A 17,459-nucleotide genomic window follows, 5' to 3' on the forward strand; every position below is an offset into this window, starting at 1 on the left:
AAATGGCTATAATAAAAATGAACATTCTTATAATGATAAAAGTTCTGCCTGTCTGGGCAGTAAGTAGAAGAGCGGTCTGCAGTAGTCTGTTGCAGACTATAAATCAATCTTACCCTGAAAGTCCTCAAGTCCTCAACTGTAGACCTGTGTCAAATACATAAGTCCAATTCGTTCAAATACTTGAAAGTTGTTGTTTTTTAATGAGGTGTGCTTGCCTAAGTTTAGAGTTTGCACGTCTGTTACTATTCCGTCGTGCAAATGACATCAAGTGCCACTCAAGAATTGAAAGTATGTATTTTTTTATTTTTTTAAACATACCCGTTGAGCCACAGGTCTGGTAGGCTATACTGGACTATTCCAGACTACAGCACACAGCTGAACACTAAGTCAGTCTAAGACAAGGAGTCTAGCCAGTGATAGTGGTACTGTAGTAGACAACACTACTAGCATCAGACAGAAGTGAAATTAGAGGACTGGTCTGGCTCTCCTCACAGGCGACAGGGCTCTTCCCCAGGGCTATAGCTCCACCCCCGTACCGTTCCAAAGAATTAGAAACAGGGACGAGAGTACCCCCATGTTCCTCCGTTCGAGTCCGGCTGGCACTGAGGTACTGGTCAAACTCATGGCGATCCACTTCTGTCCAGAACTCTGTTGACGTAGGACCTAAGGAACCATGACCTGGCTGGTCCCGTATAGAGTCCAGCGACTGGGGGACTAAGGGGTTGGATGTAGGGGCCAGGGACGAGGACTCAGGTGGGGGAGAGAGCTGCCTCAGGTGAGAGGTGAAGTGGGATGACTGGTTGGTGTCTGATCCAGAGCTACTATACAGGTAACTATAGTAACCAGAGGACACAGAGGAACTGCTGATAGGAAGATGAGGTTTGATTGGCTCAGACAGGCTTATAGAGGAGCCCTGGAGGTTAGAGTAAGGACTGGGAGAGTTCGTAGGCTCTGGAGCCTGGCTGAGGCACTTCTCCTGGGGACGACGACAGAGCAGGGAGCCCCTCTGGCCAAGATGATGATCATGACCACTATGACCCTGATTATGACCCTGACTCTGACTAAAAGAACGGGGGTGATTACTGTGAGGGTTGTGGTGATGGTGGTTGTTATAATGGTTGTAGTTACTCCAAGCGCCATGCAGGCCCATGTCCTCCTGCATGTGAGGGGGAAAGAACACCCCTCCGTCCCCTCCTGTCTCCTCCATCACATCCAGGGGGGACATCTCCGGTGTGGGCAGGCCGTAGCTCTCCAAGTCCCCTGAGTGAAGGTCCCTAAAGTGGCCGAGAGGAGGCAAGAGGTGGTGGTGGGGGTGATGGTGGCCTGGATGTACGTAACTATCCCGTGGGTGTCCATAGACCTCCCCTGTCCCTCCCTGGGTTAGGCTGTGGCGCAGTAACCCCGGTTCCACCCGTTTTAGCTTTTTGGCCTGTTTCTTGCGACGTGGGCGGTACTTGTAGTTGGGGTGGTCCGTCAGGTGTTGGCGGCGGAGTCTCTCTGCCTCCTCAACGAAGGGACGCTTGTCCAGAGTAGTCAGGGCCTTCCACGACTGGCCTAAAGACAATAATACATATTTACATTGTTATCAACATTAGCATCAGTAGCATCATTAGCAGCAGTAGCATCATTAGCATAATTAGTAGCAGTAGCATCATTAGCATCATTAGCAGCAGTAGCATCATTAGCATAATTAGTTGCAGTAGCGTCATTAGCAGCAGTAGCATCATTAGCATCATTAGTAGCAGTTGCGTCATTAGCAGCAGTAGCATCATTAGCAGCAGTAGCATCATTAGCAGCAGTAGCATCATTAGCAGCAGTAGCATCATTAGCAGCAGTAGCATAATTAGTAGCAGTAGCGTCAGTAGCAGCCGTAGCACTTTCAGCATAATCATCATCAAACATTTTGCTTAAATCAGTTTACATCCAAATGGAATCTGTGCAGCTCTAAACACATTTAGTATAATGTAGCTACTAAGTGATGTGTTTTCAGAATAAAAGTCTGTCTACTTCCTTACTGTGTGGAAAAAAAACAGACAGCTTTACATTACGTACTAAGCATTACTGAACACGTTAAACATTGAAACAATCCAACATGTGGTTTTGTTAGCTGATAAATCACATTTTGGCATATGACTTGAATACGAAATTTTACAGACAGTGATTAAAGGCATACCAACAAGTGGAGTTGATTTTACTGATTGATTGTGGTTCGTGACATGGCAAAACATGTATGATTTAAGACAAATAACAAAGCATTCCTTCTAAAGCTGAATAAATGACACAATACACCCTGAAGACACCACAGGAAAAACGGTTTCTAAAAGAGTTACATAAATCACTGTGAATAGAGAGTGTGTCAAATCTTACCCAGCATCTTGCTGAGGACAGCATTGTGGAGGTCTGGGTTCTGAACGGCCAGGCGCTTCCTTTCGTCTTTAGCCCACACCATGAAGGCATTCATGGGCCGACGGATCCTCGACTCACCCCCTGGCTTCCCTTCTCCGCTACCCAAGGAAGGTGCTCCTGGGTGGGTCGAGTCAGGACTACCTGTCCCTGTCCATGGTCCACTCCCTGGGGCTCCTATACCGGCCTCTTTACGGGACCCAGAGGGGCCACAGTCTCCAGATCCTTCAGAGAGGGGGGTCTGGTCGAAGGGTCCTAGCCCACGATCAGGACCCGGGCTGGGGGAAGACACCCATGGACGCTGACTGGCTCCATCCTGGCCTGGCAGAGAACTGGCCTCACAACAGAAACTAGACTCAGATATATCCATTCCAGGGAGACAAAATCCTGTTTAGTAGTTTAGTAGTCCAACTGATGTTGTTGTTCGGGAACGTTTTAAAAAGACTCGTATGTTGAGTAAAAAGAGTGAAACATTGACACAGCAGCAAAAACAAGGAGTTTATAATCTCAAAGGTCCCATGACTCTCTCTCTCCTCTTCTCACTCTCCCCTCTTCTCTCTCTCTCTCCTCTCTCTCTCTCTCTCCTCTCTCCTCTCTTCTCTTCTCTTCTCTCTCCTCTCTTTCTCCCCTCTTCTCTCTCCTCTCTTTCTCCCCTCTTCTCCCTCCTCTCTTTCTCCCCTCTTCTCTCTCTCTCCCCTCTTCTCTCTCCTCTCTTCTCTCTCTCTCTCTCTCTCTCTCCTCTCTTCTCTCTCTCTCCTCTCTTCTCTCTCCTCTCTTCTCTCTCTCTGTTTTCCAGAACCCGTTGTTGGTGTGTCCAGTCTGTTTCTCCTCTGTTGTTCCAGAGCTTCAGAGTTTGAAAGTTGTGGTGAGGCTTGATAAACCCGTTGTGTAAATATATACCCGGTATAGACCAATCAGACGCCAGGGAAACTAGCGAGGTGAGCAGGAGGGGGGAGAGTCTTCCTCCCTGCCTCCCTCTTCCTCCTCCTTTGTCTCCCTCCCTGCCTCCACCTCCCTGCCTACCCCCCCATCCATTCCTCCACCCCTTTCCTCCCTACCTCCCCTTCCCTGCCTCCCCCTTTCTCCCCCCTGCCCCCCCCTTCCCTGCCTCCCCTCCGTCTCCCCCTTCCTCCCCCTTTCCTCCCTCCTCCCCCTTTCTACCCCTCTTCGTGGCGCCCCCTTTCCTCCACTCCCTGCCTCCCCCCGCTCCCTACCTCCCCCCCCTCCCACACAGAGACATGTAATCTGATAGGCCCATTGTTTCTGCTCACACACATAGAGAAAGACACACAACCTTGACCAGTCCCTCTGTGTCTGGTCCCTATCCAACCCCCCTCACAGCTAGAGCTGTGGTGAAAAGGAGACCACAGTAAAAGCCATGCTGCTTAGCAGTGCAACTTTCTCCTTCTCTCTCAATTTATCCTCTTATTAAGGATCTCTGCAGATCGGTGTCCCACCCGGGGGACGGTTGAGCTAACGTAGGCTAATGCGATTAGCATGAGGTTGTAAGTGTCACAAGCCGGCTCATAGCCTGTGACAAAAGAGGGGACACGAACAACAGGTATAGGCCAATTTAAAAGTGTTCTTTATTATAAACAAACTATTAACTTAAACTAAGAAAAAGGTATGAGGTGTGGAAGTATCATGATGTAAGGTGTATGTAAAGTGCATGGATGTGTGAATATGTGTGTGTGAACATGACTGAGTGAAAACTATGCAAAACTTCAAAGGAACAAACAAATCATGAGCATACCTGGAGGAGCAGAGAGAGAGAGAGAAGTGATTAGTGACAGCTTTATACCCTGAGCCCAGGTGGCTCCAATCACTAACGACCCTCCTCTGCCTGCAGGAGGAACCGCCCCCTGCACTGCAGAGGAGCCGTGACACCCCCCTCCTTAAAATGAGGGTCCCACCCTCAACCCAACTTCCTCCAACATATTCAAAATAATTCAAATTTCCCAAAAAACAAATAAACAAAAATACCAATCCCGGCTCCTAGCAGTAGCCCCGTGTCCCCCAGCTGACTGTCCGCCCCTCAAACTCAGCAGCCCTGGTACCTGGGGAGCAATTTAAGAGGAAAGAGGCGCAGACAGCCCGTAGGGTCAGCAGAGAAGAGATACAAGCTAGGTTAAAGGAGCACGGGACAGAGCATCAGCAATGATATTATCCTTACCACTAATGTGTCTAATATCAAGGTTGAAAGGTTGCAAGAACAAAGCCCAACGCATCAGGCGCTGGTTTGGGTTTTGCAGGGACCTCAGAAAAACAAGTGGGTTGTGGTCAGTGAACACAGTTAAAGGGGTCAAACCAGAACCAACATAGACCTCGAAGTGCTGTAAAGCCCAAATGAGACCTAAAGCCTCCTTTTCAATTACAGGATAGTTTTTCTGATACTTATTAAATTTTCGGGAGAAGAAACTGACTGGACACTCAACCTTGTCGTCATTCTCCTGGAGAAGCACAGCCCCAGCACCGATTTGACTGGCGTCTACCTGCAATTTGAAAGGTTTCCCAAAATTTGGTGCTGCCAACACAGGTGCCAAACACAAAAGAGTCTTAACTGCATCAAATGCCTCTTGACACTGGGTGGACCAGATAAATTCAGCCTTGGCCTTCAACAGATTGGTCAGTGGGGACACTACTACCGAAAAGTTTTTACAAAAAGCACGGTAGTACCCCGCCATTTCCAGGAAGCGCATCAGTTCTTTCTTTGTAGAGGGCTGTGGGAACTGCTTCACAGCCTGAACCTTGGCTTCTACGGGACAGACAAATCCCTGACCAACAACCTTGCCTAGGTATGTGACTGTAGCTTTGGCAAACTCACATTTTGCCAAATCAATACCTGTGTCCAACATAGACTGCATCTCTGTTTCCAGTTTTAGTCTCTTCTCCTCAGATACACGATAAAATCTGTGTTTGATAGGCTTAGCATCTCCGATGTCTATATCATGTTCAATTAAGTGGGTTTGTGATGGAGTGTCAGAAAACAAAACAGGGTAGTTTCTAATAAGAGCTACCAATTCATCACGTTTCTCAGAGTCTAAATGATCTACCAAAACCCCAAGGTTTTGCAAAGTCTGGGAGTTTTTCAACCGACCTTGTAAGACCTGGTTTGGCTTACTTGTACACTGACACGTATGACAAGTTTTAATAAACTGAGATACATCCCGCTTTAAACGTGGCCAGAAAAAATAACGAAGTATACGATCATACGTTTTACAAACACCCATATGACCTGCCACATCACCATGTGAAGTTTGCAACACTTTATTTCGCAAAGTAGTAGGTACAACTATTTGAAAGACTGGTTCTCCTAGACCCTGATCATAGTGTGGAACCCATTTCCTGACCAACAGCCCATCAAGAAGAAAATAACACTGAGCACTATTCCTCACCACTGAATCAGGAACCACTTTATCAAACAGATCAGCCAAAGTAGTATCGGCTTTTTGCTCAGCCATCAATGAATCTCTAGAACTAGTCAACTGTTCTGTCTGGAGTTTGACTGGCAACTCAAGACTTTCTGGCTTACTCTCAATCTCCTTACGAGAGGCTGCGCGGGTAACCGCACAAACTGGAAATACCTCAGGAGACACACAGTTCTGATCCGGAGATTCCCTTGCAGGGGACACTGAAGGTTGCTTCTTACAGATGTTTAATTTGCCATCTGCCCACACCTTACTACCTGCCAAGTCATTCCCCAAAATCATGTGCACTCCCTCTACTGGCAACTGAGGTCTAACCCCAACATCTACATCACCCTCTACTAGACCACATTTTAGGGTAACTTCATGTAAAGGACAAGAGAATGGAACTAAACCCATACCACATACCATTACACAACGGCCAGTATCAGACTCTTTAGAGAACGGCAAAACAGATTCCAAAATAAAAGAATCTAAAGCTCCAGTGTCTCTTAGGATCTTGATTTTAACATTCTGGTTGCCATCTACCAGGGACACTACACCATCTGAAATAAAGGCTGAAAAATCAGAGTGGGAAGACGGAGAATCAAACTCAACTAGTGGCTGAAACAGCTCACCCTGGTGGTCAGAGGCTGTAACAGGACTTGCCATCACAGCAGGTTTAACTTGAACTGACTGTTTTGATTTAAGCAGAGGACAATCTTTCTTCCAATGTCCTTCAACTAAGCAGTAGCGACAGGTATTAGCATTAACCGGTGCTTTAAATCCTCCAGACCCAAACTTCTGCTGAGGCCTTTGGAAAGATGCCCCCAAAAAAGGTGACCTATTATTCCTAGGAGTAAAGTTATTTTCATGGTACATGTCACTGTTTGACTCAAAATGGCTTTTATGTGTTAGCCTGTACTCATCTGCAAGGATGGCTGCATCACTTGGAGACTTAACTTTACGTTCATTCATGTATGTAGCAACCTGGTCAGAAACAGAATTTTTGAACTGTTCTAACACAATCAAATTAGACAGACCCTCAAAAGTACTAACTTCAGAAGCTGTACACCAACGATTAAATGCAGAAGTCAAATCACAAACAAACTCAGAATAGGTTTGTGAATCTAACTTTTTCCTGTAACGAAAACGTTGACGATATGCCTCTGGCACAAGCTCGTAGACCTTCAGAACTGCTGATTTAACTTTAGCATAAACTTTACTGTCAGCTACACTCAGTGCTGCAAAAGCCTCACGTGCTTTACCTGTAAGTACACATTGCAACAACATAGTCATGTCCAAATCTGACCAAGCTCTAGCTTCCGCAATACGCTCAAATAAAGTAAAGTATGTGTCTGGATCTGACTCATCAAATTTAGGCAACAAACGAAGATTCTGTGAAACATCAAACTGTGGTAGTCTTTCCGGTCTATTAGCATTTCTCAATCGCTCTATCTCTAATTGCATTTGCAACAGTTCCCTCTGCTGCTCAAAAGTTAATGAAGGGCTAGACTGAAAACTTGCACCCTCACTACTAGCAGACTGACTGCCAAAAACACCCATTTCCCTAAGACCCTGCTTTAAGCTAGTTTTATCAACAATCTCAATCTGATAATGTTCAGCAATTTCAATTAACTGCTCCTTAGTACACAACTCTAAGGCTACCTCTGAAGGAGCTTGAACAAAACTACACAAAATGGAAGACATTTTCCTCAACCAATACAACTATTACAAATGCTCAAAAAAACACAACTCACCTGCTGTCAATCTGGGTTCAAGGACAGGAGCCACACCCCACTATCCTCCAAAACTACTAACTAACTGGCCCTGGTCTTCGTGCAGTCACATGTGGTGGGGTTTTATGCACACAAAACCAGTGGAGTGGAAAAGACAACCAGAAACTGGCGGCCCTCCCATAACCACGGAGGTGCTCCCGAGCCGATGTAGGGGAAAAGGGAAAGGGATGCTCTACCCACGTTCACTGCCACCTAAAACAAAAACACCACAAGCCTCCTATGGACACTTGCTGATATGCCTGAACAGGAGAGGACTCCCACCTGAACAAAACCCAGAAAAACACAGAGTGAATTGCTTAGCTACCAAGCTAACTGAACCAAAAGAACACATGGCTCTCAACTCTCTCTTAAACAAAAATTGGCCCAACCAAAACATCCACTCAAACAAAAAAACATTTGGCAAACTAAACTAAACTAACCCAAATTAACTACTATCCCGGATGAGCCCCCACTTGTCACAAGCCGGCTCATAGCCTGTGACAAATGAGGGGACACGAACAACAGGTATAGGCCAATTTAAAAGTGTTCTTTATTATAAACAAACTATTAACTTAAACTAAGAAAAAGGTATGAGGTGTGGAAGTATCATGATGTAAGGTGTATGTAAAGTGCATGGATGTGTGAATATGTGTGTGTGAACATGACTGAGTGAAAACTATGCAAAACTTCAAAGGAACAAACAAATCATGAGCATACCTGGAGGAGCAGAGAGAGAGAGAGAAGTGATTAGTGACAGCTTTATACCCTGAGCCCAGGTGGCTCCAATCACTAACGACCCTCCTCTGCCTGCAGGAGGAACCGCCCCCTGCACTGCAGAGGAGGAGCCGTGACAGTAAGTAACAAGACAATTTCCCAGGACATAGACATATCTGATATGGGCAGAAAGCTTAAATTCTTGTGAATCTAACTGCACTGTCTAATTTACAGTAGCTATTACAGTGAAAGAATACCATGCTATTGTTAGAGGAGAGTGCACAGTTATGAACATGAAAAGTTATTAATAAACAAATTAGGCACATTTGGGCAGTCTTGATACAAAATTATGAACATAAATGCAGTGATTCATTGGATCAGTCTAAACGTTGCACATACACTGCAGCCATCTAGTGGCCAAAATCTAAATTGTGCCTGGGCTGGAATAATATATTATGGACTTTTTCTTGCATTTCAAAGATGATGGTACAAAAAAAATAAAAAAAATCTCTTTGTATTATCTTTTACCAGATCTAATGTGTTATATTCTCCTACATTAATTTCACAATTCCACAAACATCAAAGTGTTTCCTTTCAAATAGTATTAAGAATATGCATATCCTTGCTTCAGGTCCTGAGCTACAGGCAGTTAGATTTGGGAATGTCACTTTATACAACAACAAAAAAAATTCAATGGGGCGATTCCTTGGGCTTTTTTGGCATGGGAAACATATGTTCACATTGCGAAAGCAAGTGAAATAGATAATAATCGTTTAACTGTTAATATTACACTTACAAAAGTTCCAAAAGCATCAAGACATTTTAAATGTCTTATTATGTATACATATAGTGTACATATAGAGAGCATGTGAAAATGGGTTTCGATCAATCATGGAAACAGAAGTGGTGAAAGCATGTTGGCTCACTATTTAAAAAGCAGATGGAGAACAAACTATAGGATGAAAAATATCTGAGTTTTGGCGCCGGTACAGCCGACTAGCGCTAGCTAACCATAACAAAAGAATTACCTGGACTACAAAACAGTTATAAAATGGACAATACAACAGTTATAACCTGGACAATAACAGTTAACCTGGACAATACAACAGTTAACCTGGACAATACAACAGTTAACCTGTTGTATTGCTAGCCAGCTAGCCACCGAATAGCAGCACTGTAGAAACTATTACATTCAACGGAACAACGGAACGACTTGATTAGTGTAGTGTTAGCTAGCTACATAGTTGTCTTTGCTGTCTTTGTATCTAAGATAACTGTGGAGTCTAGAGTAATTTCGGTTAGCTAGCCAGCTATTTTCGTCCGCTGCGCTGCCGTTCTCCTACCTAGTCAACACTGCTAGTCAACACTGCTAACACTGCTAGCTAGCCAACTTCTACCGAATAGCAGCACTGTAGAAACTATTACATTACAACGGAACGATTTGATTAGTGTAGTGTTAGCTAGCTACATAGTTGTCTTTGCTGTCCTTGTTCTAAGACAATTGTGTAGTTTAGACTAATTATCTAGCCAGTTACCTGGCCAGCTACACTTTCAAACAAAGTCAACAACGCAGCCACTGCTAGCTAGCCTACTTCAGCAGTACTGTATCATTTTAATCATTTTAGTCAATAAGATTTTTGCAACGTAAGCTTAACTTTCTGAACATTCGAGACGTGTAGTCCACTTGTCATTCCAATCTCCTTTGCATTAACGTAGCCTCTTCTGTAGCCTGTCAACTATGTGTCTGTCTATCCCTGTTCTCTCCTCTCTGCACAGACCATACAAACGCTTCACACCGCGTGGCCGCGGCCACCCCAACCTGGTGGTCCCAGCGCGCACGACCCACGTGGAGTTCCAGGTCTCCGGTAGCCTCTGGAACTGCCGATCTGCGGCCAACAAGGCAGAGTTCATCTCAGCCTATGCTTCCCTCCAGTCCCTCGACTTCTTGGCACTGACGGAAACATGGATCACCACAGATAACACTGCTACTCCTACTGCTCTCTCTTCGTCCGCCCACGTGTTCTCGCACACCCAGAGAGCTTCTGGTCAGCGGGGTGGTGGCACCGGGATCCTCATCTCTCCCAAGTGGTCATTCTCTCTTTCTCCCCTTACCCATCTGTCTATCACCTCCTTTGAATTCCATGCTGTCACAGTTACCAGCCCTTTCAAGCTTAACATCCTTATCATTTATCGCCCTCCAGGTTCCATCAATGAGCTTGATGCCTTGATAAGCTCCTTTCCTGAGGACGGCTCACCTCTCACAGTTCTGGGCGACTTTAACCTCCCCACATCTACCTTTGACTCATTCCTCTCTGCCTCCTTCTTTCCACTCCTCTCCTTTTTTGACCTCACCCTCTCACCTTCCCCCCCTACTCACAAGGCAGGCAATACGCTTGACCTCATCTTTACTAGATGCTGTTCTTCCACTAACCTCATTGCAACTCCCCTCCAAGTCTCCGACCACTACCTTGTATCCTTTTCCCTCTCGCTCTCATCCAACACTTCCCACACTGCCCCTACTCGGATGGTATCGCGCCGTCCCAACCTTCGCTCTCTCTCCCCCGCTACTCTCTCCTCTTCCATCCTATCATCTCTTCCCTCTGCTCAAACCTTCTCCAACCTATCTCCTGATTCTGCCTCCTCAACCCTCCTCTCCTCCCTTTCTGCATCCTTTGACTCTCTATGTCCCCTATCCTCCAGGCCGGCTCGGTCCTCCCCTCCCGCTCCGTGGCTCGACGACTCATTGCGAGCTCACAGAACAGGGCTCCGGGCAGCCGAGCGGAAATGGAGGAAAACTCGCCTCCCTGCGGACCTGGCATCCTTTCACTCCCTCCTCTCTACATTTTCCTCTTCTGTCTCTGCTGCTAAAGCCACTTTCTACCACTCTAAATTCCAAGCATCTGCCTCTAACCCTAGGAAGCTCTTTGCCACCTTCTCCTCCCTCCTGAATCCTCCTCCCCCTCCCCCCCCCCTCCTCCCTCTCTGCAGATGACTTCGTCAACCATTTTGAAAAGAAGGTCGACGACATCCGATCCTCGTTTGCTAAGTCAAACGACACCGCTGGTTCTGCTCACACTGCCCTACCCTGTGCTCTGACCTCTTTCTCCCCTCTCTCTCCAGATGAAATCTCGCGTCTTGTGACGGCCGGCCGCCCAACAACCTGCCCGCTTGACCCTATCCCCTCCTCTCTTCTCCAGACCATTTCCGGAGACCTTCTCCCTTACCTCACCTCGCTCATCAACTCATCCCTGACCGCTGGCTACGTCCCTTCCGTCTTCAAGAGAGCGAGAGTTGCACCCCTTCTGAAAAAACCTAGATGCACTATTGTAAAGTGGCTGTTCCACTGGATGTCATAAGGTGAATGCACCAATTTGTAAGTCGCTCTGGATAAGAGCGTCTGCTAAATGACTTAAATGTAAATGTAAATGAACAATACAACAGTTAACCTGAACAATACTACAGTTAACCTGGACAATACAACAGTTATAACCTGGACAACACTAGTTAACCTGAACAATACAACAGTTAACCTGGACAATACAACAGTTAACCTGAACAACACTAGTTAACCTGGACAATAACAGTTAACCTGAACAATACAACAGTTAACCTGAACAATACAACAGTTAACCTGAACAATACAACAGTTAACCTGGACAATACAACAGTTATAACCTGGACAATACAACAGTTAACCTGGACAATACAACAGTTAACCTGGACAATACAACAGTTAACCTGGACAACACTAGTTAACCTGGACAACACTAGTTAACCTGACAACACTAGTTAACCTGACAACACTAGTTAACCTGGACAACACTACTTAACCTGACAACACTAGTTAACCTGACAACACTACTTAACCTGGACAACACTAGTTAACCTGACAACACTAGTTAACCTGACAACACTAGTTAACCTGACAACACTAGTTAACCTGACAACACTAGTTAACCTGACAACACTAGTTAACCTGACAACACTAGTTAACCTGACAACACTAGTTAACCTGGACAACACTAGTTAACCTAGACAACACTAGTTAACCTGACAACACTAGTTAACCTGGACAACACTAGTTAACCTGACAACACTAGTTAACCTGACAACACTAGTTAACCTGAACAACACTAGTTAACCTGACAACACTAGTTAACCTGACAACACTAGTTAACCTGGACAACACTAGTTAACCTGACAACACTAGTTAACCTGAACAACACTAGTTAACCTGGACAATAACAGTTAACCTGAACAACACTAGTTAACCTGGACAACACTAGTTAACCTGACAACACTAGTTAACCTGACAACACTAGTTAACCTGAACAACACTAGTTAACCTGAACAACACTAGTTAACCTGAACAACACTAGTTAACCTGACAACACTAGTTAACCTGAACAATACAACAGTTAACCTGGACAACACTAGTTAACCTGAACAATACAACAGTTAACCTGAACAATACAACAGTTAACCTGACAACACTAGTTAACCTGACAACACTAGTTAACCTGACAACACTAGTTAACCTGGACAATAACAGTTAACCTGACAACACTAGTTAACCTGACAACACTAGTTAACCTGGACAATAACAGTTAACCTGACAACACTAGTTAACCTGGACAACACTAGTTAACCTGACAACACTAGTTAACCTGACAACACTAGTTAACCTGGACAATAACAGTTAACCTGACAACACTAGTTAACCTGAACAACGCTAGTTAACCTGACAACACTAGTTAACCTGAACAACACTAGTTAACCTGGACAACACTAGTTAACCTGACAACACTAGTTAACCTGACAACACTAGTTAACCTGAACAACACTAGTTAACCTGGACAACACTAGTTAACCTGACAACACTAGTTAACCTGACAACACTAGTTAACCTGACAACACTAGTTAACCTGAACAACACTAGTTAACCTGAACAACACTAGTTAACCTGACAACACTAGTTAACCTGACAACACTAGTTAACCTGAACAACACTAGTTAACCTGAACAACACTAGTTAACCTGACAACACTAGTTAACCTGACAACACTAGTTAACCTGACAACACTAGTTCTCTGTCATAACCTTTGTCATTTTGTTCAAAATCAAGGTTTTTGGTATGGAGTTGTGATTTGAATTGAAGGTTTTAATGTTAGGGTTAGTATCCTGTATAAATCCTTGCAAAAAAAAATGCAAGATTTTCTCCATTTATCCAACTCTAGTTGTATATTTTTTTGCAGTCTCTCTCTCTCTCTCTCTCTCTGAATGATTAACAGTGACAGACTGTCTTGCTGACGTTGAGACTTCCTGTCTACAGGTTAAGAATAATAAGGGGGGCCGACATTGTCTCTGTGTCTCTGATCATTAAGTTTATCGACGACACGACAGTGGTAGGCCTGATCACCGACGACGATCAGACAGCCTATAGGGAGGAGGTCAGAGACCTGGCAGTGTGGTGCCGGGACAACAACCTCTCCCTCAACGTCAGCAAGACAAAGGAGACGGAGCAACAGGCCCCCATTCACATCGATGGGGTTGTAGTGGGGCGGGATGAGAGCTTCAAGTTCCTCGATGTCCACGACAACGCCTCTTCCCCCCCTCAAGATGCTGAAAATATATTGCAGATCTTCTAAAAATTCTACAGCTGGACCATCGAGAGCATCCTGACCCGGTTGCATCACCGCCTGGTATGGCAACTCTGCTCAGCGTCCGACCGTAAGGCGCTACAGAGGGTAGTGCGTACAGCCCAGTACATCACTGAGGTCAAGCTTACTGCCATCTAGGACCTATATAGTAGGCGGTGTCAAAGGAAGGCCCAAAAAATCTCTCTGCTACCACAGGGCAAGCAGGAGTCTAGGTCCAAAAGGCCCCTGATCAGCTTCTACACCCGAGCCATCAGACTGCTGAACAGCTTCTACCCCAAGTCATCAGACTGCTGAACAGCTTCTACCCCCAAGCCATCAGACTGCTGAACAGCTTCTACCCCCAAGCCATCAGACTGCTGAACAGCTTCTACCCCCAAGTCATCAGACTGCTGAACAGCTTCTACCCCCACGTCATTAGACTGCTGAACAGCTTCTACCCCAAGCCATCAGACTGCTGAACAGCTTCTACCCCCACGCCATCAGACTGCTGAACAGCTTCTACCCCAAGCCATCAGACTGCTGAACAGCTTCTACCCCCACGCCATCAGACTGCTGAACAGCTTCTACCCCAAGCCGTCAGACTGCTGAACAGTTTATATCCCCAATCCAATAGACTGCTGAACAGCTTCTACCCACAAAGCCATCAGGCTCCTGAACAGCACTCTTGGTTAAGGGCTCGTAAGTAAGCATTTCACAGTAAAGTCTTCACCTGTTGTATATCGGCGCATATGACAAATAAAACATTAGATTTGATTTGTGTATCTGTGTGTGTATGAGTGTGCTCCATGTGTACTCCGACCTGGAATCACACTCTTTAGATCTCTTGGGGTATTTTATTAGGATCCCCATTAGCTGTTGACAGAACTACATAAAAACAATTTTAAAGGCTCACGTAGCCTACATATCACTACATACACACAAACTATCTAGGTCCAATAGGGGAGAGGCATTGTGCCGTGAGGTGTTGCTTTATCTGTTTTTTTAAACCAGGTTTTCTGTTTATTTGAGCAATATGAGATGGAAGGAAGTTCCATGCAATAAGGGCTCTCTATAATACTGTACTCTTTCTTGAATTTGTTCTGGATTTGGGGACTGTGAAAAGACCCCTGGTGGCATGTCTGATTTCCAACACTAATGTTTCTTATAAAAAGAAGAAGTGATGCAGTCAGTCTCTCCTCAACTCTTAGCCAAGAGAGACTGGCATGCATAGTATTAATATCAGCCCTCTGATTACAATGAAGAGCAAGACGTGCCGCTCTGTTCTGGGCCAGCTGCAGCTTCATACCTTTCTAGGACACACGTTCCGCTAGCGGAACCCCTGACAACATTCCGCTGAAAAGGCAGCGCGGGAAATTCAAAAATATTTTTTAGAAATATGTAGCTTTCACACATTAACAAGTCCAATACAGCAAATGAAAGATAAACATCTTGTTAATCTACCCATCGTGTTCGATTTCAAAAATGTTTTACAGCGAAAACACAACATATATTTATGTTAGATCACCGCCAAGTCCAAAAAACACACAGCCATTTTTCCCAGCCAAAGATAGGAGTCACAAAAAGCAGAAATAGAGATAAAATGAATCACTAACCTTTGATGATCTTCATCAGATGACACCCATAGGACATCATGTTACACAATACATGTATGTTTTGTTCGATAATGTGCATATTTATATAAAAAAATATCCGGAGAAAAAGCAGAGAGCCACATCAAAGATACACTTGTCAAAAATACTTTACGGAAAAAGCAAACCATGCAATAATCTGAGACGGCGCTCAGATAGAAATAACATTTCTCTGCCATGTTGGAGTCAACAGAAAAACGATATTACATCATAAATATTCCCTTACCTTTGATGATCTTCATCAGAATGCACTCCAAGGAATCTTAGTTCCACAATAAATTGTTGTTTTGTTCGATAATGTCCATTATTTATGTCCAAGTAGCTACTTTTGTTAGCATGTTTAGTGCACAATTCCAAACGTTCGCGAACGTCGGACGAAAACTTCAAAAAGTTATATTACAGGTCGAATAAACTTGTCAAACTAAGTAGAGAATCAATCTTTAGGATGTTGTTATCATAAATATTCAATAACGTTCCAACCGGAGAATTCCTTTGTTTCTATAGAAGTATTGGAACGCTAGTCGATATCATGTGGAATGCGCATGACCAGGACCTGGCACTCTGCCAGACCACTGGCAGAGTCCGGCTCAACGTCACAGTAGAAGCTTCATTCCACGTTCTACAGACTGTTGACATCTAGTGGAAGGCGTAGGAAGTGCAAACAGATCCATATCCCACTGGGATTTCAATAGGCGATGAGTTGAAAATTGACCAGCCTCAGAATTCTCACTTCCTGTTTGGATTTTTCTCAGGTTTTGCCTGCCATATGAGTTCTGTTATACTCACAGACATCATTCAAACAGTTTTAGAAACTTCAGAGTGTTTTATATCCAATAGTAATAATAATATGCATATATTAGCATCTGGAACAGAGTAGGAGGCAGTTCACTCTGGGCACGCTATTCATCCAAAGTGAAAATGCTGCCCCCTATCCCTAAAAAGTTAACTAGGTCTTTCCTTGCAGCGCTGGAACACACGACTGGACAATAATCAAGATTAGACAAAACTAGAGCCAGCAGGACTTGCTTTTTTGGAGTGTTCGCTGTGACAGACAGAGAGGAAGGCAATGGGAAGGCCTGTTCTTCTGAAGAGTATATTAGAGGTAGACAGTCAAACAGGTCTGAAAACAGCCTCGACATGGAGTTACTCGTTAGTTATTCACGTGACTGAGAGACTGGTGTTATTCACGTGATTGAGAGACTGGTGTTATTCACGTGACTGAGAGACTGGTGTTATTCACGTGACTGAGAGACTGGTGTTATTCACGTGATTGAGAGACTGGTGTTATTCACGTGACTGAGAGACTGGTGTTATTCACGTGACTGAGAGACTGGTGTTATTCACGTGACTGAGAGACTGGTGTTATTCCCGTGACAGAGACTGGTGTTATTCCCGTGACTGAGAGACTGGTGTTATTCCCGTGACTGAGAGACTGGTGTTATTCCCGTGACTGAGAGACTGGTGTTATTCCCGTGACTGAGAGACTGGTGTTATTCCCGTGACTGAGAGACTGGTGTTATTCCCGTGACTGAGAGACTGGTGTTATTCCCGTGACTGAGAGACTGGTGTTATTCCCGTGACTGAGAGACTGGTGTTATTCCCGTGACTGAGAGACTGGTGTTATTCACGTGACTGAGAGACTGGTGTTTTTCACGTGACTGAGAGACTGGTGTTATTCCCGTGACAGAGACTGGTGTTATTCCCGTGACTGAGAGACTGGTGTTATTCCCGTGACAGAGACTGGTGTTATTCCCGTGACTGAGAGACTGGTGTTATTCCCGTGACTGAGAGACTGGTGTTATTCCCGTGACTGAGAGACTGGTGTTATTCCCGTGACTGAGAGACTGGTGTTATTCCCGTGACTGAGAGACT

At 44.9% G+C, this 17,459-nt stretch overlaps 1 protein-coding gene across 1 annotated transcript; it reads right to left on the minus strand.

Moving 5' to 3' along the window:
• Positions 1 to 258: 258 nt before the first annotated feature.
• On the minus strand, positions 259 to 3,251 carry sox18 (SRY-box transcription factor 18). The gene is made up of 2 exons (XM_071349353.1): positions 2,368 to 3,251; positions 259 to 1,554 (listed from the first exon to the last, which is right to left on the minus strand). The coding sequence occupies exons 1-2, from the start codon at positions 2,771 to 2,773 to the stop codon at positions 407 to 409; spliced, it is 1,554 nt and encodes a 517-aa protein (XP_071205454.1). The 5' UTR covers positions 2,774 to 3,251; the 3' UTR covers positions 259 to 406.
• Between the last annotated feature and the right edge of the window lie 14,208 nt (positions 3,252 to 17,459).

The sequence above is a fragment of the Salvelinus alpinus genome, chromosome 17 (genome assembly GCF_045679555.1).
Source record: "Salvelinus alpinus chromosome 17, SLU_Salpinus.1, whole genome shotgun sequence".
Taxonomy (NCBI): Eukaryota; Metazoa; Chordata; class Actinopteri; order Salmoniformes; family Salmonidae; genus Salvelinus; species Salvelinus alpinus.